Genomic DNA, 21798 nt, shown 5'->3' with positions numbered 1-21798 from the left:
ACACTCAGGAACTACATACAGTTCCAGGGTCTCTGGTAAGACACTGGCCAACGAAATAGTGCTTTGCCGTTGTCACAGTACCAGTCCTTCGGGGGTACGTTCCATTAGCTGCATTTTCTGCACATGCTTTTCTTGGATGTACAGAATTGTGTGCACACTTTTCTTACATGTTCAAGGTGTTTCATGAACTCTTGAAACACCTGAGTCAGGAAAGTATCAGTTTGGCTTGAATCCTTGTTTTTCAGAGGAATAATAGATATTGTAGTATTTTCTGCATGTCTTATATCTTAATATTTTTTCCCTAAAGTGTTCAGTTGAAGACATCCACACATTTTACACATTTTTGTACTGTGCTTACCTCTAAAATAGGGAGTTACCCACCAGTTACTTGCCTTGCCGTGTGAAAGAATTACATGAGTGAGGAAGAGCCAGTATTCGAGTTCTGAATTTGGATGACAGCCATAGCAGTGTCTCCTGATTAGAGCGGGTAGATAAGACTTTCTTACGGGTGAATATATAAATCTCTGCTTTTCTGCCCCACAGCTGCACGATGAGAATCGGAAGGGGGATTCATCCCGAAGGCATGCCGGGCTGGTGTCAGGGCTTCTCACTGGATGGCGGTAGTGGTGTCCGAGCTTTGAAAGTCATCCAGCAAGGAAACCGCCCGGGGCTGATCTATAACATTGGTGGGTTACTTGTGGGGCAGTGGGAGAATCAGAACCCTTGGCCCGTGATCTCAGGCTTGGATCATAGGCTGGCCACTCATCTGGCCCGGCTGCAAGTGCTGGTTTTCTCATTTGGCATTGGGTTAGGAGCCTTTTCTCTGAATGGATATCAACACAGACCTCTTTTCCTAGGGCTCTGAGGAGCTGCCTGAACACTGCCCCTTTGAGGTCTGGGCTCTGTGTGGTTTCAGACTCACCTGCGTCAGGAAAGTATCAGTTTGGCTTAAATCCTTGTTTTTCACGGGAATAATAGGACCACTTAGAATTCTTTTTGCATTTCCCACGCATTCATTAAAATTTGCAAACCCTGAGAGGGTAAGAAGCGTTGTCCTCCTTGAAACTGAAGCAGAGAAGTTAAGTGACTTGCCCAGATGCAAAGGGGAAGTCTGGGTCAGAAGTGGGATTCTGAGTGGGGTGTGCACATTTGAAGAAGAAAATATAATAAAATGCACTTGGTAGTTATCATATCAGAAGCCCACTGAACTGGCTTAGCTTACGGAGGTGGAGGGTGGCGAGGGGAGAATACTTTACCGATAAACCTCATGGCCACCTGGAATTCTCAAAAGCTTTTCTGCAGGATTAAGATGATTTGATTTAAGCATCCGCTAGGTTTAAATAGTTAGCAGTGTGTCCTTCCTCTAGTGTATCATTTCCAGGGATCTCAAAGCACCATCCCTTAGTGTTGAATGCTGGGAAACCATCTAGCAGTGCACCCTCCATTGAACTCTCTGCCGTGATGGAAATGCTGATTTGCGTAGTGCGGCAGCACTAGCCACCCGTGGCTGCAGAGCACTTGAGAGCACATTACCAAGAAGTGTGGCCAGAGTGACCAAGGAAGTGAGTTTTTCAGTTTACCTGACTAGGGGCTGCTGTAGCAGACAGGGCAGAAATAGTCGTGTTGTGGAAGGAGACCCTGCGGTGGCACTGAGCAGTTTGCCTTGGAGCCCGTGTTGGGTCGGGACATGTTTAAGTGTTTGAGGTTTTATTAGTAGTAGGCTCTCTCCCAACAATAGTTTGTTTTTAGTGTTTTTTAAGCCTGAATTAGTATGCATTCTCCCTTGTCATGGGGCTGCCTCCTTTAAAGTTGGCATTAAGATTTTTAACAGAAAAAAGAAACTTTAAATTGACCCTCCAGCTGAGGATCATTTACTTTACCTTTGGTGGCATGTTTTGCTCCACCCCTTGAATAGGCAGAGGCTGTGTTTGGTTTTCTTCTGGGGCATCTTGTCCTTGATCTACTTTCCAAAGCAAGTACCACAGGGTGGCCAGAAGCTGTAGCTGGGGCAGATGGTGGGGAGGGGTGATGGAGCTCCTGGCGGCCGGCGCTAAGGATTCACAGGATTCTTGCAGGGACACAAATCGAGCTGTCCAGTCAGAACTGTGCAGTGCGTGTACATGTAAATCATATACTAGGATAGTGATTTTCAACCTTTTTCATCCCAAGGCACGCATAAACTACTAAAACTCCGTGGCAAACCCAAAAATATTATCTTTGCCTATCTGACAAAAATAGGCACAATTTTGATTGATTTACAAAAAAAAATAATACTTTCCTACCCTTTGTGCTCCAAAGTGACTTTTTAAAAAATCTGGTGCCTATACTTGTATATAAAGGTTTCTGATATCGAGAATTAACCAGACACAATCTTGTTATGCGACATGACCAATAAGATACAACTCTATTACATGACCTATATATTTATGGTTCAAGACAGGGCATTCACACCAGACAGCTATTGTTGTGTTGATTGTTGTCATTTTTAAATCTGACAATCTAAGGGAAAAGAGGTCAATGCCCCTGACTAAATAGTCAGGCATTGCATGTTTTAAAAATTCTTGCGGCACACCAGTTGAAAATCGCTGTGCTAAAAGCAAATCATTAAAACTTTTTACATATATGTTTAGGGACAAGACTATGATTTGAATTTTGTTGTTTTATCAAAGAAAAGACTAGGCAGGGCGGCGCTAAGATAGGCCTTTATAATTCTTGAGGATCATGAGATCTTGGCATTTAATATCGAGGGACTCTGGAATCTCTTACTTGAATGTTTTTGGAGAGTTGGACAGATAACTAGCTCCCTATCAGGAAAGTTTAAAGCCCAGTCCCAGCTCAAAGGCCAGGGAGGGCCTTGCCTGTTAGCCTGGCACGCATCTCCAAAGGGAAGGGGTTTGTTCATTTTTATCTTATCAGCTCTTCATTTACTGGGGGTTTGCCAGAGTGATCTAAGATGAAAGGGGAAACAAAAAGCCTGCTTTTTTTCCAAAAACTGAGTCTCGGTGCTGTAGATTCTTTGAATAATATTAAATAAAACACATCCTTTGTGGGCAGACTTTGTATTAGCTGAGATCAGCTAGCCGTGATAATGGCAGTTTCTGTCAGTTAATGCTCTTCTGTGTGTTACAGAGAGAGGAGTGACAGGGAGCATCTCTGTGTGGCAGTATTCCTTAGCATTCCTGAAGTGCAGTTTCAGGGGTTTTTGTTTTTGAGATTTGCTCAGTCTTTCAGGTATTTTGAAGACTTACATTAATGGAACATCAGATTTTTCAAGCCAGTACACATGAATTTTGGAGTTAACAGGTTGGAATATTTGTAATTGGGATTATGTTGGGACATCCAGGACACCTAGTTGTCACCTCCCAAGGACATTTTGCTTTTTATGGTCCTCTTGACACTTGCAGACCGCTGAGTAGGGGTCCCTGTGCATGTCCCATCGTGGTGTGAGCAAGGGCTCCCGAGGCAGGCTGCCTGGGTTTGAGCCGTGCTGTGCTGCCCCTGGCTGTGTGACCTCGGGCAGGCGACCTAGCTTTCTGTGCCTTGGTTTCCTCATCTGTAAAGTGGAAAGAATGAAAACACCTAACTCAGAAGGTTGTTACGAGAGTTAAATGTGGAGCCTTTGGTAGAGGGCGTAACTCTACCAAAGATATTAAGAGTTCAATGATTGAATAATGCTATTATAATACTTATTATCTCTACTATAAATATTTTTATCACTGTATAAACAGAGCTCAGCCCAGTGCCCTTGATTATAGTTGGTATATTTATTGTGTGAATGAACAAATAGTTCATCCCACTGAGTTTTGTATTTTTAAAAATTGTTATCAGATTTTTGAAGATAATTCAGTGCTGTTTCTTTTTTTCCTTTCTTTCCTTGGGACCTGATGTTTTGAGATTTCCTTCCGATTGGTTATGACTTTCTTTCCTTACTGTATGTTTTGTTTGCTTTTTTTTTCCAGTGCATAGTGGGTGCTGAAAATACTTATTTTATGAATGAATAAATTCTATAATATTTTGCATTAAGTTTCAGCTGAATTCTTGGGCAGTGAGCTAAAAGGAAATACTAGAGAAAAGTTATTTGAGGTCAGGGTAGTGTAGAATCCAATTAAGAACTTAAATTTCTACTATATCTTGGAGAGGCAATTTTGTGTCCCAGATGCAAGCAGACATGTGTTACATAAGCTTCTTTGTTGTCAACTTCATAAACGGAAACCAGAGGGATCTGTGGCTGAACACCTGTATTTTTTCATCTCTGTTATTATGGCACACATAGTATGAAGAAGCTAGGAACTATGGGGATATTGATATTGTCACTGAGACTTTTTAAGGCCTAAATGGGAATAAAGAATAATACTTTGAGTGCAATGGCTTTTTTTATATCCATTCTTGGAAGGCTTGACAGATTCTTTGGGTGATAAAACTGTTTTAGAGAAACTGAGTAACCGTGAAGGCTATTTACTGTTGTCAGACCACACATTTTCTTTTTTCTGAGTCATTCATAGCGGCGTTTTTTGTTATTTGTAGGTATTGATGTCAAGAAAGGCCGAGGTCGATATATTGACACCTGTATGGTCATCTTTGCCCCCCGTTACCTGTTAGACAATAAATCGTCTCACAAGCTGGCATTTGCACAGAGGGAATTTGCCAGGGGACAGGTAAGCAGTTTGCTTCTGAAGAATGGCCAGTGCTTCATAGCACCGGGAGTTTCGGTGTCACGGCTCACCTCCCAGTCAGCGCTGAGCTCTGTGATGCGAGTAACCATTTTTTGCCGCTGGTACAGCAGCTTCTGGTAGAGGGCAAGGCTCCGAGCAGGTCTTAGGTAAACATTTGCTGTCTTGACGTGACTTGTTGACCAAAGCCAGTGATCCTGTGTGTTCTAGGGAACGGCCAACCCGGAAGGTTACATTTCCACCCTTCCCGGGTCCAGTGTTGTGTTCCACTGGCCTCGGAATGACTATGATCAGCTGCTGTGTGTCAGATTAATGGATGTGCCCAATTGTATTTGGTCTGGAGGCTTTGAGGTCAACAAGAATAATTCCTTCCATATCAACATGAGGTAAGTTCACAGACTATATTTAGATAAAAAGTAGCTTTGTTTGAGGTGCATTTTTAGTAAGCTATAAACACCATGTACATTTAAAATATTTATAAAGCTCTAACTTAAGTAGTAAATAGTAATACTACTCATCATGACACGGACACACATGTTTCTGGCCAGACAAAGGCCTGAAAACTTGCGAAGACCAGCTAAGTGTGAGTGAGCATTTTGATGGAATGAGTGAAAGGGGAGGTCAACAGTTTTGACCCTTGTGCGATGGCTGGATCTTAGGTTACAGGCTGAAGGGGCAGCGCTGAGCTCACCATCGCACGTCTGAAGTCTCTGTGCGCCTGCGGATGGGAACACTGATTATGAAGGGTTTCGTCTCTTCTTTACACTCTAAACACTCAGCTCTCATTTGATGCTGGTTCAGGAAATCATCTGGCCTTCTTTGTGAAACCCAGGGACCCTCTGGTCCTTGTTAAGAAAAATCAATGAGGTGTAGCCTCAGCTGGCACAGGATGGCTTTTGTCCTTCTGCTTTCATCAAGTACTTTTTTTAAAAGAGTATGAAAAGTTTTTTTAAAAACTGTGCTGAGATACACATACCATATGAGAAAGATAACAGAGAGACCCAGAGACTGTTTTGCGGGCCTCAGGTACATACAATTTAATGTCTTAACCATTTTTTTAAAACTATTTTATTGTTGACAGTATTACAGATGTCCCCGACTCCCCTGCCTGTGCCCACCTCCGCCCAGCGCGTGTCCCCTGCCCCTTTCCGCTGGCCACCACCACGTAGCCATTTTTAAGTTCACTAGTGTTAAATACATCCACGTTGTCGTGCAGCCAATCTCCAAACTCTTTTTATCTTGCAAAACTGAAACTCTACACCCATTAAACAACAATAACTCATTTCCCGCTTCTCTAGCCCCTGCTCTGCTTCCTCTGAGCGTGACTGCTCTAGGTGTCTCAGATAAGCAGAATCGTTCAGTACTTGTCTTTTTTGTGACCGGCTTGTTTCACTTAGCATAAGGTCCTCAAGGTTCATCCATATTGTCACATGTGTCAGAATTTCCTTCCTCTTAAAGGATGAATAGTAGTATGTTGTATGGATATACCACAGTTTGCTTATCCACTGATTTGTTGATGGAAACTTGAGGGGCTTCCATTGTACCTTTTTACTATTGTGAATAGTGCTGCTTTGAACACGGGTGTACAAATATCTCATCGATCCCCTACTTTCAATTCTTTTGGGTCAATACTCAGGAGTGGACTTGTTGATTTATATGGTCATTCCAATTTTATTTTATTTTTCCTTTTTTTCCCTTCTTCTCTTTTTTCCTCTTATATCCCCCTCCCCTCCCTCCAGTAATCACGACACTGTTGCCCAGGACCATGGGTCCTTTTCCTTTTGGCTCAGTCTCTCTACCTCCGAACCCCGCTTCACCTCCTAACACGCACCCCCGCCACCTTCGCTGTCACCCTGCCCCCTATCTGTGAATCTGTCTCTATTTTTCTTGCCAATTTTATTTCTTTGAGGAATTACCATACTGTTTTCCATAGCAGCTTCACGGTTTTACATTTCAGCCAGCAGCGCACAAATGTTCCGATTTCTCCGCATCTTCTCTAACACTTGTTATTTTCTGCATTGTTGATAGTAGTTGTCCTAATGAGTGATGGTGTCTCATTGTGGTTTTGATGATTATAATGTTGAGCTTCTTTTCATGTGCTGTTGGCCATTTATATATCTTCTTTGGAGAGATGTCTATTCAAGTCCTTTTCCCACTTCTGAATTGGGTTGTTTGTTTTTTTGTTGTGGAACAGTAGAAATCCTTTTTTATATTCTGGATATTAGCTTCTTAGGAGATACGTGATTTGCATATGTTTCCTCCCACTTCTTATGTTGCGTTTTTTACTCTGTTGATTCTGCTTTGTAATGTGTAGGAATTTTTTATTTTGACGTAGTCAAAATTATTTAACTTTTGTTGTCTCTGCTTTTGATGTCACATCCAAGAAATCATTGCCAAATTCAATGTCATGAAGCTTTTCCGTTATGTTTTTTCAGTGCTGTACAGTTTTAGCTCTTACATGTAGGTCTTTGATTCATTTTGAGTTAATATTTGTATATGGTATAATGTAAAGGCTCAACTCCATGTTTTGGTTTCTGGATATCCATTTTTCCCAAAATTTGTTCAGAGGACTCTCCTATCCCCCATGGAATGTGGTCTTGGCACCATTGTCAAAAATTATTCGACTCCCTATGTGAGGGTTTACTTCTAGGCTCTCTGTTTTATTCGTCCATATGACTGTCTTTCTGTCAGTACCACAGTTCTAATTAGTAGCTTTATAATAAGTTTTGAAACAAGGAAGTATGAGACCTCCCATTTTGTTCTTTTTTAAGATTATTTTGGAGTCCCTTGAGATTCCATCTGAATTTTAGGATGAATTTTTGTGTTTTGCGCGGAGAACATTGAGATTTTGATAGGGATTGCATTAAACCTGTAGATCCACTTTGGGTAGCATTGACATCTTAGCAATATTAAGTCTTCCAGTCTATGAACATGGGATGCCTTTCCATTTATCTGTGTCCTCTTCCGTTTCTTTTATCGAATACTTTTGAAGTTAAAGACAGTGTGATCAGTGCCATTTCAATATATTTAGAGGCAAAATATAATCTTTTATACTTAGGTTAGCTCTTCATTGAGAAAACTATCGTTGAGGAAACAGAAAAATAATAGATGATACAAAATAGTATCTATAGTTGACTTCTTAAAAAAATGCATTACCTAAGGTTTTATTTGCTTTTGTTTGTTTTCAAATGGAAGTGAAAGTTTATTTAGAAAGTCACAAAGGGAGAAAAAGCGAGCCAGCTGGGCCGTGTGGGCTCAGGAAACAAGGTACAGAGGCAAAAGAAGGGACTTCGGAGCTTAGAGTGGGTTGTGGGGGCGGGGGGGAGAGAGAGAGAGAATGAGTGAGCAGAGGCCTACACCTTGAGGGAAGAATACGGGGAAAGATGTAGAGTGCTTGAGAGGGAGGGAGGGAGAGAAAGAGAGAATGAGAACACTATTTTCTTTCATTTTGTCAGTGGGATGCCCTTCTTAAATATCCTTTGCCCTAGCCCTTAGTAGAATGAAGTACATCTAGTATAGTGATTTTCAGGTTGCATTCCTAAGAGTAGCTGGAGTCTAAGCAGGTGGCTGACTTTAGAGGCCCAGGGAGCCAAGTGGGCGGGTCTTCAGTGTCCTTGTCCCTTCTTCAGCCCGAACTCTTTTCTGGCATGTGTTTCCCCCAAGACGTCGCTGGAGGCAGCAGAGGAGGGGCCGGGGAGGGGTGAGGCAGCCAAAGCCTCCGTGGGCCTCTGTGCTGCCTGGGAGGAGGCTGTCGGATCTGTTGTGTTATTAGGGGAAGCCAATGTGAAATTCAACAACAACCTTACTCATGATTTCTTTTTTAAAAAAGCAAGAAAAGGAAGGTAAGGAAAGGATGCGAAGAAGACGACTGTGCACCTTTGTGAATCCTTTGGAAATGCAGCCCTGAGCATAGGCCTATACCATCTGTTTCTTCCTACTTTCCCCACCATTCATTTTGAAACAGCTTAAACCTACAGAAAACTTAGGAGCTGTGCAATGAAGATCACTACATCTTCGACCTAGATTTACTACATTTCATCATTTTGCTGCGTTCTTGTTCTCTTTCCACACATACATACTTTTTTCCCTGAACCATTTGAAAGTAAATTGCAGTCATTATGGTGCTTCAGCCATAAGAACTTCACTTATCACCTGTGACTAGGCCATTTTTCTACGTAAATATACTAATATTACACACTGGAGAAATTTAATACTGATTTGTTTTCTAATAAATAGTTCCTGAAGATGTCCTTCATAACAGTCCCCATCCCCGATCTAGGATTACGTCAAGGATCATGCCTTGCACGGGCCCTATAATCTCATCTCCTTTAATCTAGAATGGTCCCCTTTTTCCTCTTTTGTCTTTATTGACATTGACACTCCAGAGTTCAAGCCAGTTTCTTGTAGAATGTCCTATTTTCTGGGTTTTCCTGATAGTTTGCCACTATAGATTTCGGTAAGAATACTACGTATGTGTCACTGGGTGTTTCCTGTTGTGTCACGTCGGGGGCCTACGCTGCGACGTATGTTGGTCCCATTACTGATGCTGCCAAATTTCGTTGCTTGGTTACGTTGGCGTCTGCCAGGCCTCTCTTACAAAGTCACCCTTTCTTCTTTGTCAACAGAACAATCCACGGCAGGGGGGCGGGGGACGTTGGGATAATTTGAGACTGTGTGTATATTGTTTCCTAAAAACCTTTCACCGAATGATTTGATGGTTCTTACCTGAATGAATTATTACCTTGGTAGTTGCAAAATGGTGATTTTCTAATTGTATCATTTCTTCTGCATTTATTAACTGATATTCTTCTTTAAAGGAGAACTTTCTGTTCTCTCCAGGGACATACCTATTTTTAAATATACGCAGACATGTACACATACAAATATATATAAATTATGATCATATACTGGCACCTCCTTTACACAGGATTCATCCTCACCTCACTTGTCCTACAGTGAGAACCCTGGTTATCAATAACATCCGTGTATTAGTTTGAACCACATGAAATTGCTCTGTGTCTAGGTCAAAAGTAGTCTGGTATCAAAAATTCTATGTATAGTTCAACCAATATTTACTCATTGCTACACTGACACCATTATCCCAAACAAACTCACTGGGTAAAATTTGTAGATCTTGCTGTGTGGTTACAACGTGCTGTTCAAAAGTTGCTTGAATAATTTTTAAATTTTTTAACCGTGTGGTTTCGTGTCAATTCCTGCCTTTTTAATGTGATCATAGAACACATAGGGGGGTTGATTGAGGTCCAAGCAATACCGTGATTGTGAAAATTAGGAGAGGAAAGGGAACTGTAACTCGTTTTCTTCATTTTATGCAGTCTCTTTTGTTTCCTTTTTCTGCAGAGATACCCTGGGCAAATGCTTTTTCTTGCGTGTGGAAATCACACTCCGAGGAGCTACCTATAGGATCTCCTTTAGCGACACAGATCAGCTGCCCCCTCCTTTCCGAATTGACAACTTTTCTAAGGTATCAAGTGGAGTTCAGAGCCAGTTTGGCTGTTTCATATGTGGGAGGGTGGGGTGTGTAATGCCCATTAGATAGTGATGGAATGCCTTTTAAACTTGGGTTTAAATGAAGCCGCACAGGGACCTCCGTCACTGGACAACCCTTGAAATCCTCACCCTTCGGAAGTGGCTCCTATTGGCTGTTTTGATTGCGGGGCAGCCGTATCTGCAAGGGGCTTGTAGCCGCCAGTGCTCCTTGCGATTAGAGTGTGTGGCTGACGTGGAGTCCCCTGTAGACAGTCCACGCAGAGAGAGGAACTGGCCTCAGATTGTCCAGTGACGGAGGGGCTGGGCCACCGCACAGCTGCTTAGTTACAGTGAGCATTTTTATAACTCTCACAAGTAGAGCCAAAATGGGAATCGTTAGATTCTATTTTAAATTATGCCTTTGAGTAACAGCATCTTATAATATGTGATTTTCCTTAGCTGAATTCCAACATTTTTATGATTTGCTGTGTTTAGAGTGTATCACAAGGGTGAGGTGGGGAAGAGATGCCATCGAAGGGATAGGATTGCTTCCCTTTGCTATTTGGGGTGACAAAGCTTCTGAAAGCCCTTAATAATCGGCCGCAGCGCATGTCCTTTCCTTGGTGGGCTTTTTGTAATTTGGAAGATGATTAGAAAGGCATTTGAAGAGGCAAGATGATGAACCTCACTTGTGGCTCTGCCGTGTGTAGGATTCATTTGGAAAGGATCTGGAACTTAAACCTAGGAAGCGCCAAATCACTTTCCAGGGACATGAATCTGAATGAAAGCCCTCTTTACCCTCTGCCATTGCTGCAGGTCCCGGTTGTCTTTATTCAGCATGGTGTAGCCGAACCCAGACTCCGAACCGAGGTGAAGCCCTTGACCTCATTGGATTATGCCTGGGATGAACCCACCCTGCCGCCTTTTATCACCCTGACTGTTAAAGGGGCAGGCTCTTCTGAGATCAACTGCAGCATGAATGATTTCCAGGATAACCGGCAACTTTATTATGAAAATTTCATTTACATTGCTGCTACATATACGTTCTCTGGGTAATTCTGGGTTAAATTACTATGCCTAGAAAGCAGGAGGCGCTAATTATTAACTGGTTTTAAACTCTAAGTAGTTCTCAGGAGGCTGAAGGAGGAAGGAACATTCCTTCCATTCTTTACCAAATCCTAGGCTCAGGATCTTTCTTGAGAAGTCTTTAGTCTAAACCCTTGTCTTCTGGCTAGATTAAAACTTATCCAAAGAGACAAGAATCTTCTTTTTCTAAAGATCTCCCCAATAATCCATCCTAGTATTTAAGAACACATTCAATGTTGTTCTTATAATATCTTAAATTCCTCTTGAAGGTCTTATTTTCATGTATATTAAAAACTTCTTGCTGCTATTTTTGAATTTGTTTTATCTCTTTCCTCTTTGAAACTGACTAATCATCATAATTATTCCAATCATCATTTTGACTTCCGTCTCCCATTGAGAGTACTGATTAAACAGACACATCAGGTCTATCTTAATATTCACCCAAAGCTAAGCAAAGTCGCTTAGCTTGACAGTAATTCCAGTTGCCTTAGAATTATAATCTCCACTAATCTCTGACTAGTTGTATTTAGAAAACTCAGGTGAAGAACAGGGAGTTTATTCTAATTCTCCTGTTAGATTGGTACATAGATTGGCACACACAGATTCAAAACATTGGCCTTTCAAAATGTCATTCCACTAAACTGTAAGTAAAATTTATTGTTTTTTGTGCTGCTTACAGGGACCATTTTAAAGTTGCTCCTTGAAGAAACAGGGACAAGAGCTGAATCTTTAGCGTTACAAATACAAACCAATGGGTGAACAGGACACATCAAGTCATAGTTTTTTCCAAAGTGTCCTGAATAATTTTGCTTAGTTTTGTGTGTGCCTGAGGCCCATGAAAGAGCCTCCGGGTCTGTGTGGTGTCTCTCTCCTCCACGCAGAGTCCAGATCCCACTAGGAATGAGCCGCGGGGGCGTCCTGGCTTAGCACGCCGTCCCTTTCCTTGTCTGCGGCCGCTCTCTCGGGCGCTGACGGTGCCGTGATGCCTGTCTTGTTACAGTTCAGTCAGTCGTGTTTGTTTCTTTGTAAAGGTTCTGACACTGAACAGCGTGACATGCCTAAGGTTTTAGTGCCTGAAAAACCAGTTCTTAACTTGGTTGCTGATCATGTTTTTCCCTTAATGTTCTTATGTAAATGCGAGCAGTTGCTAAGCTCTTTAACAGAAGAATCCTGATGGAGGATTATGAGTTTAATGGGTTGAACAGATAGGGAGCAGATACAGAGAGAAGTTCCCTGGGAATCTTGGTGTGCCCAGGAGGTTGAGTCATCCTCTGAAGTACATTAGATGCTATTTCTTTGCATTTTTGAAAAGAACTAATGGTGGGGAAGAAGAACTAGTTTGTTTTTGGTTTTTTATTTTAAATTGTGGTGAAAGTCACATAACATAAAACTAACCATTTTATAGTGAACAGCTCAGTGGCATTTTACTGCACTCAAGGAGCTGTGCAGCCAGTTTCTAGCTGCTGCCAACACATTTTCATCACCCTAAAAAGAAACCCCAGAGCCATTAAGTAGTTGCTCCCTCTGACCCTCTTCTCCTGTCCCTGGCAACCACCAGTCTGTTTTCTGTTTCTAAGAATTTATCCCAGATATTTCACATAAATTGAATCATAAAACATGTGGCCTCTCGTGCCTGGCTTCTTTCACTTAGCATAATGTTTTCAAGGTTCATTGCAGCATGGATCAGTATTTCATTCCTGCTATGGCTGAGTAATAGTCCCTTGTATGGATATACCGCATTTTCGTTGTTCATTTGATGAGCATTTGTATTTTCTCTACCTTTTGGCTGTTGTGAACAGTGCCATGATCCACATGCCTGCACATGTATTTGTTTAAGTAACTGTTTTTCATGCTTTTGTCTGTATACCTAGGAGTGGAATTGCTGGGTTCTATGGTAATTTCATGATTAACTTTCTGAGGATCTACTATCCTGTTTGCCATCAGAGCTGAACCATTTTAATTCCCACCGGCTAGGCACAAGGGTTCCAGTTCCTCACCCAAAGAAACTTCTTATTTCCTGTTTTGTTTTGTTTTGTTTTTTTAATTGTAACCATCCTGCTGGGTTTAGTGGTATCTCATTGTGTTTTTGATTTGCATTTCCTTAATAACTAATGATGCTGAGGACCTTTTCATGTGCTTATTGGTCATGTGTATATCTTTGGAGAAATGTCTATTCAAGTCCTTTGTCCATTTTAAAATCTGACTTTTTGACTTTTTGTTAAATTTTAACTGTGCCTTATATAATAAGGATACAAAGCCTCTACCAGATATATGATTAGCAGATATCCTCTCCTATTCTGTGGATTGTCATTTTGCTTTCTTGATGGGCGTCCTTTGAAGGACAAAAGTTTTAAATGTTGTTGAAATCTTATTTACATATTTTTTTGTTATTGTGCTTTTGATGTCATGAAAACTAGTTTCTTAAAAAAAAAAGATTTTACAGAGAGAGAGGAAGAGAGAGAGAAACATCGATTTGTTGTCCCACTCATTTATGCGTTAGTTGATTCCTGTATGTGTCCTGACTGGGGACTGGAACTGCAACGTTGGTGTATCGAGACGACGCTCTAACCACCCGAGTAGCTCAGCCAGGGCTTGTGAAAACTAGTTTTTAACTCCGAATTTATCAGACCCTTTTTTGATGATAGAGATTAATGGGAACAGGGGAATAACCTAGATAAAATCTCATTGACATACTCAATGTGTGGCTAGGTCGCAATATTCCGTAAAGCTGCGGGTTCTGAAGCCCCAGACAGACAGCACGATCGACCTGGAGGAGGGCCATCGTGAGCCCCTGGCTTTCCTTTCGTCCCTGAGGGACTCCTGGTGTCTTGCTGAGACTTGGGGCACAATGATGCTGATCTGCCTGGCAGAGCATAGAGCTAATTCTTGGACCCTTGGACTGTCTGGCTCAGTTTTTTTTATTTTTGGCCTCCAAAGATATATAGTCATCCTTTCATATCTGAATTTTAAGCCGCTAAAATTATTAGGAGAGGGGAAGTGTCAGAGTATGTCTTCCGACAAATGAATCTTTGAACTGTACAGGAAAACAGTGCATCCTTGATCTTTCTGCACCTTGAGTGGGACTCTTTCTTCTATGATTAAAAACAATTCTCTTCCTTAGAGAGGAGGTTTTAGGCATTTGCGTAGGAGTACTTAAGTACCTGTGTGCATATGTGTATATACATACGTGTGTGTGAGTGTGCATGTTATAATTTTTTTAAATTCTAGTTTACAGGAGGGGACAGGAAGGCCTGTAGCTTCCAACAAGGCTGTTACCTGTGCGGAGCTCGTCTTAGATGTCTCACCAAAGACGCAAAGAGTCATTTTAAAGAAGAAGGTAAGGAGGCCTAGAAGTGGAGTTTGGAATAAAAGACGTTTAGTGTGGAAGAAGCACAGGTCCTGCAGCCCGAGCGCTCGTTTCCCGCTGTGGAGGCAGAGGCAGAGGGTGAGAGACTCGCTCTGGGCGGGAGCCCGGGGGCCCGGGGCCGATCCAGGACGCGCTGTCCCCGTCCAGTGGCACCTGTGCTGGGAGTGCCAAGCCCGTGTCATCTTTGAGGCCCTTTTTGGAAGACTTAATTCTTGGACTTTCTTTCAAATGTATGATGTCCTTTTTATTACTCTATTTTTCTGCTGTAATGCTCCCCGCTCTTCGTTTTCCTAAACTGAATGGAAAAATGAACAAACTGACAGTTTTTTCCTTTTTTATGCTGACATTCTTTTCAAGCCAATTAGGGAAATGTTTATGCTCCTCCACCTTGATATAGAGGGAAATTTGGTCAGATATACTACAAATGGCCTAAATAGTTGGACCTTCAAAAGGCAAGAGATTTCAGAACACGGAGGTGCAGAAGTCACTGTAAGAGAAGGGAACTCGCCAACTCTGACTCCATGAAGCACATCGACCTGAGGGGTGTTTCTGAGGATTTTCCACAATGGAAACCACATAATCCCAAAAGTCACCCCGACAGAGGGTATCTGTCCACCACCTGAGAGGCCCGAACGCTGACCAGGCTTTTTTCGCCTACAGTGGTATTATATGTGGTAGCAAGAGAGATTGTTTATGATTCATTTGGCTTTGAAGTTATACCATTTTTATCAAATTTTTAATTGGGAGAGTAGACTCAAATTATTTTAAATTTTGCACAAGTGAAACTTTAATACATATGTTTCTAATTCAGCTTTATATTTCTTAACGGTTTTGTTGGGGTATAATTTATATACTGTACAAATTACCCTCTTAAAATACACAATTAAATGGTTGGTAGTATATCCACAGATATGTGCAACCATTACCACACTCAATTTTAGAACATTTTCATCGCCCCGAGAAGAAGCTCTGTGTCTTTTAGCTCTCACCCCGATAATCCCTTACTCCCAACCCTAAACAGTCACTAAACTACAATACTTTCTGTCTCTGGACTTCGCTCTTCTGGACTTTCATGTGAATTGTCTTTCATGAGTGGCTTCTTTTGCTTAGACTGATGTTTTCAAGGTTCACCCATCTATCAATCTACCAATATTTCTACATGTATTTTTATATAACCAGTTTAAAGTCATGTAATTCAGATTTCCTTAAAATGTTATCACACTTTTATTTAAGGCTGTGTATATGTGTGAGGTACATTTTAGAAATAAGACTTGGGAATGGTGATGAGAAAAGGGACCACAAATCATAATGGTCAAAAGGAAACAATTTTTGAGGCTTTTGTTGAGAATTTTGAAAAGCAATAATCTAAAGATAAAAGTAGCAAATCTGATAGACCCAAGTGAATTGAAAACAGAAATGGAAGAACCCATTTGGGTTCCACGTGGAAGTGATATGGTCAGATGACTTGCAAAGGCTATTCAAGTTTATGAGGAGATTAGGGTGAGTGAAGACCAACTCAGGCGCAAGATGGTATTTCAAGTGTGTTATAGTCACCAGGTGTGGTGTGGTCAGCAAAACGTGACTACTGAACGCATTGTCATTTCTAAGGACCAGGTACCTGGTAAGCAGACACAGCCAGGTTTTTGGTTTGTTTTTTTTTTTTTTTAATTAAGTAGCAAAAAACATGTTAAATAAGATTTTATAATTTACACAGCAGTTTTTACAGTTATTTCACTTGATGAGGATGGAAACGGGTAACGAGGAGGGTAGATGATAAGATACCAGACGTCTTAAAGTAGGCAGAGCTCTCATCAACTGGCATGAGGAAGTGGGCCTGTGACCTTGAAAAGGAAACCAAGAGTAGAGAGTTGGATGTCGTAGGTGTTCATTTGGCTGATGGGTTTTTTACTTCTTATTTTGAAAGAATCTCAGATTTACAGACAAATTGGCAGCAATTCCGTAGAAGTGATGCCATGATTTTGATGTGTCCTGTCACTGGTGACGTTAACTGTAGCGCTTGCTCAAGGTGGTGTTTTCCATCCTTCTTCACCGTGAAGGGAAGGTTCTCTTTTTCCCCTGTATTTAGTAAATACTTTGTGCAGAGGTGCTTTGAGACTGTAAATATCTTGTTCCTCATCAGATTTTCTATGTATATACTTATTAGCTTGGACTTCCATAATAAAATACTATAGACTGGGTGACTTAAACCCAATGGGAATTTATTTCTCAGAGTTCTGGAGGCTGGAAGGTTGGGGCCCTGGTGAGGTTCCTCTTCCTTGTTTGTAGACTAATCATGCCTTCTCATTGTGCCCTCCAGTGGCAGAGGGGAGGGGCTCTACAAAGCAAGCCTTTGGTGCCTTTTCTCATAAGGGCACTAATTCTACTTTTGACCTCATTGAGCCTAATTTATAACCCAAAGGCCCTGTTTCCAAACACTGTCACAATTGCAGGTATGGTCTTCAGCATAAGAATGGGGAGGGTGCACAGTTCAGCCCCTAGCATTATATGTTTCACCGTGGGCTCCTAATTTATTCCGTGTGTTATCTGTTACTGTCAGTATTTATTTTTTTGCTCAACTCCCATATTTGGCCAATAGGAGCCCCTTTATCCTTCTGTGTCCCTTTGACATACGCCTCTCATTCCTTGAGCACTGTCTTACTTTCTGACACAGCAGCTATTACGGGCTTATCCTGTACTTTCCCTGCGGCAGACACGCTCACCCAGCCCCCTGGACTCCTGCCTCCTTCAGTCTCATCTGGAGGTTTTAGGACTAGATTGTGAGGGAAAGGGAGAAGGGACTAGAAGGAGGATGGCGTGTCTCAGGTTCTTAAATGGAGATTTTGCTAGTGTGCAGGCGGTAGAGGAGTCCCTGTATGAAAACTTGATTTCACGCGGGCACCCGGGCTGTGATTGCTGACCTGGAGCTCCAGCCGGGTCACTGAGACGCGCCCTCCTGTGGCTGGGCTGCTGTGGGTTGAAGTGTTTTCTCACGGGGAACAGAGAAGTAAGCCCGTGCGGATGGCAGAAGCAGGTGCCTCAGTGCCATCTCTCTGTACAGACAGAGGAGGCAGCAGCACACAGGAGAAGGGGCCTCGTGTCTCTCTCGGTCTGAGTCCTGGCTTTGTCGCTCAGAGAGAGGTGCTCTCTGCTATTGCACTTTCCTCACAGCTTCATTTTCTGTTCCTCCCCGGTTCGTGAGAAGCATCAGCTAAGGCGATGGGCAGAAGGTGCTACGTAAAGACATGTAATCACAACAATGACGTAAACATTTATTGAAGCCATACCCTGGGCCAAGTGCCTTGTATTCACTGCACTTATTACAAGAAACCTAAGAGGTAGCTTATTTCCCTCCTTGGACAGGTTAAAAAGCAGAGGCTCTGAGAGGTGTAGTAACTTGTCCGACGTCACTCAGCTAGTAAATGGTGTGGCGGGGCTTCAAATCCTGGTGTCTGAGTCGGCTTTTTTACTGCTTTGTTAGTTTTTGCTTTGTAGGATGTAATACAAAAGGTGCCTTTCCAGCCAGAGGCAGCGTGTGGATGGATGTGTGGTACCGAGAGGTGCCTGTTGCCCTGGGGGAGCTCCCACCTGGGGAGAGTGGGCGTGACCCCGACAGGTCCAGCAGGAGTGTAATCCCCGTGGAGAGCATTCTAAATGGCCAGGTGCTCCTGAAACGGGACTGCGCGGACTGCGTTAGAGAGGCGGGGCTGGCTGCGGCGGCGGCGTAAGCGCGGCTCTGCCGGGGGACTGCAGAGAGTAGACCCCGCCCCGCCCCCGCTGGCTGGGCCCTGGGGGCGTTTCTTCTTCTCCCGGAGCCCTGACAGTTGTAAGGATAATTAATAGTACATACCTCACTGGATGAAGACTAAATGAGGGACGTACATGTAAATCCATGGATCAGTGGCTGGCACACAGTAAATTAATAAATATTATTATTATTATTATTTGAATATAGTGGATTATATAGACTTTAATGGATTGACCTGAAAATCCAAGTGCTTTTTTAAAATATTTAGAATTAACAGCAATAAACTCAGTATAACTTTTGAATATAATAAACTTAATATTCGAACACAATCAACATACCAATTTGGTATACTTTCATTATGAACATGGGAGGGGAGAGACGATTTCTGGCAATTATGAGGATTACCAATGATCACATATTGCAAAGATCGCATACACTTTATATAAGCGGATCACTCTTTGAGGTAAGGGCACCCAAGACTCACCATTTGGAACAGCGGTTATCATAGCAGAAGAGCGAGTAGAGGTGATTGGACTGAACTTCACCTGACTTAGTTTGCTTAGAAAGTATTTTTTAAATTTACATTATTTGTAATTTTTGGTTTTTGGTTCAAGAGTTTAGCAACGTTTCGCCCAAAGGGCGGCTAGGGCTCCAGCACACTGGGAGTCTGAATGAAGCATGTATGTCATGTGGAAAATGTCATTGAGCGCAGTTCCCACTTGCACACTCGGTGCACACGTGGAGCTGTGGCCGCACACGATGGCTCTCTCTGTGTCTGCCCCGCAGGAACCAGGGAAGCGTTCTCAGCTCTGGAGGATGACCGGGGCGGGCATGCTGGCCCACGAGGGCTCATCCGTGCCCCACAACCCCAGCAAGCCCTCGGCTGCCCGCGCCACCGAGGGGTCTGCCATCTTAGATATTGCGGGGCTTGCCGCAGTAACTGACAACAGGTAACTTTCTGGGTGTTTTTTAAAAAATATGTTATTTATTTATTTTTGGAGCGAGGGGAAAGGAGAGAGAAGGAGAGGGAGAGAAACATCGATGTAAGAGAGAAACATCGATTGGTTACCTCTTGTACTTGCCCTGACTGGGAATTGAACCAGTGACCCTTTGCTTTGTGGAGACGATGCCCAACCAGCTGAGCCACATCGGTCAGGGCTTTTGGGCAATTTTTGATTGAAGTTCATTGCTTTCAAATTCAGACCCAGAGGAAATCTGTACCAAAAAGCGAGAGTCTGTAAATGAGGTAGGAATTTGTATTTTTATAATTGTCATTTTCCTCAGTGACAGAAACCTGTTGCATTCCCAAATATGTGCATTGGGAGTTTATTTTTTTAAGCTATTATGGACATGCCCACGGAGATGTTTAAAATTCAAGCAATAAGGATATGTTATGAAAAGTGAATGTTTGTTTCACCCAAACTTTCCTCTACCATTACACAGTTTCTTTTTTAAAATCCTTAAAAATTTTTGTTAAATCTTTTGAAAGCAGATATAAATTATTTAGAGAATAATCAGCTGTGTTTTTGTGGCTAACTCCTTGGTTTCAACCCCCCACCGCGTCCCCGTTTATCCCCTGATACCCTCCTCCACCTCCACCCACTTCAAGTCAGCTCTTTAACGTTGAATAAATTATTTTATTTGCCTGTGCTTTAGTTTCTCTATGAAATCAGTGTATTTGTTTTCAATTAATACCATACTTATTTCCAGAATGACTTTAGATAGCTTACAAGTTAAAACCCAATATAAATAAATGTATTGGGAAATAAAGCAGAACAAGGACTATTGGGAATATTTTAGAATGTGGTAGACCACCCTTCTCACACTGCGTGAGAGCTTGTCATTGCGAGAATGCAAGAACCTAAATTATTGTACACGTAAATAGCGAATATTACATATAAATATATATAATGAACCCTTAAAGTATTATTGTTACTTTGTGTCCCCCTCTTTGCTGTTTTCCATTTTGTTTTATTTCCCTTTTCCCATTAAGAGATACCCAGCTACCATAGGATATAAGCTATCTGCCCCTTCGATTTTAAGGGGAGGGGATACTGGAAGGAGAAGCGTAAAACCACGACCCTGATGTTCCCTTCAGGCCAGAAACATGCGACTCGGAGGGCTCACTGCGTTCTCCTTTATGCCAGGTACGAGCCGCTGATGCTGAGGAAGCCCGATCGCAGGCGAAGCACGACCCAGACGTGGAGTTTCCGCGAGGGAAGACTGACCTGCGGGCTGCACGGGCTGGTGGTCCAGGTCCGTTGGTTTTGACCTCTCCGTGGCAGCAGCAGGGGTTGAGCCTTTATGGAAACAGCGTCTCATGACACGCATGACATGTTGTTACAAGAGAGAACTAATTACAGAGCAAACATGCAGTATCTTATTTTATCAGGGAAGTCAGGAAACTTTGTTGTACATGTGTGTGTATTTATATGGGAACTGTTCTTGAAGGTGATATATAAGAAATTTATTAGGAATAGTTGCCTATGAGTGATGGGATTTTTTAATTAGCTTAGTCGGATTTTTTTTCTTTGACAAAATTATTTACATAATTTTAAGCAGAAGGAAAGAAAAATGTCAACTACAAAAGTCCACTGCTAAGTGAGATGGATTAGTTGGAGACCTGTGAAGTTAGCGTAAGAGTTACAAGAGCCTTTTGTAAAGTGTTCTCAGAGATGGTGAGTAATCATCATGGGCTCTTGCTTCTGTTTATTTCTACTTTCTCAGTTGTGCCCAAATAAGCATTTAATTGTTGTAGCAAATGTCAGAATGAAGAATGCTGTGGTCAGTTTCCCCTGTCCTCTACTCAGCCAGTCTGCCCACGATGAACTCCCGAGCACTTTATAAGCAAATACGTTTGGAAAATGACCAGGAGTTTGGATTTTCTGCCCTCTGGCTCCAAGCCGCGAATGAGACCATGGATCTGAGATGAGTGGGTAGGAAGGTGTCACAGGGGTTTGGGCACCAGCAGAACAGCATGTGCGACTGTGCAGTTCTGCCTCAGCCCAGGGTTTCACCCAAAAGGTAAACACGAGAACATCAGGCCCTGGCTAGAGAACTCCCCGTGTGTTTTGTCCCTGGTGGAAGCCAGGCTGTCCTTCCCTAATGGGAGCTTGTTCTCCAGGGTAGCAGGCAAAACTGTAAGGAGCCTCTGAGTGCTATTTGGTGAGATTTATTTTCTTTATCTCTATTGCCCTTAGCTTTTTTCATCAAAGACAAGCTGCTTACTTATATGAAACACACATCTGGAATGGATTTGTGATTTTCAATTAGCAATACAATTCAGACTTCTAGAGGCAAAAGAGGGCTTGTTATAATTGTTGGGTTCTGAGTCTGACCCTGACTTTACTTCTGGTTTGTTTCTAAAGCCCATGTAATTCCGATTCTCTTAGAGCATCCCCCCCCGCCCCGCAATACCTTTTGGTGTTTATTGTTTCTTG

The 21798-nt window shown here is 42.4% G+C and overlaps 1 protein-coding gene across 6 annotated transcripts in view; it reads left to right on the top strand.

Annotated features, from left to right (window-relative positions):
- Positions 1 to 21798, top strand: part of VPS13D (vacuolar protein sorting 13 homolog D) — a 224503-nt gene that overhangs the window by 99245 nt on the left and 103460 nt on the right. For all 6 annotated transcript variants that reach the window (XM_054579727.1, XM_054579726.1, XM_054579725.1 and 3 more), the window contains 8 exons: positions 544 to 686; positions 4525 to 4655; positions 4881 to 5056; positions 10032 to 10155; positions 10977 to 11212; positions 14475 to 14583; positions 19145 to 19308; positions 20506 to 20614. In XM_054579727.1, coding sequence (XP_054435702.1) covers positions 544 to 686; positions 4525 to 4655; positions 4881 to 5056; positions 10032 to 10155; positions 10977 to 11212; positions 14475 to 14583; positions 19145 to 19308; positions 20506 to 20614 — 1192 coding nt within the window. The remainder of the gene's footprint in view (positions 1 to 543; positions 687 to 4524; positions 4656 to 4880; positions 5057 to 10031; positions 10156 to 10976; positions 11213 to 14474; positions 14584 to 19144; positions 19309 to 20505; positions 20615 to 21798) is intronic.

This window comes from Pteronotus mesoamericanus, unplaced genomic scaffold, assembly GCF_021234165.1.
Source record: "Pteronotus mesoamericanus isolate MK-2021 breed Mesoamerican mustached bat unplaced genomic scaffold, CSHL_Meso_final contig_557, whole genome shotgun sequence".
Classification (NCBI taxonomy): Eukaryota; Metazoa; Chordata; class Mammalia; order Chiroptera; family Mormoopidae; genus Pteronotus; species Pteronotus mesoamericanus.
The sequence above is the reverse complement of the archived record's forward strand: the minus strand, read 5'-3'. Positions and strand labels throughout refer to the sequence as shown.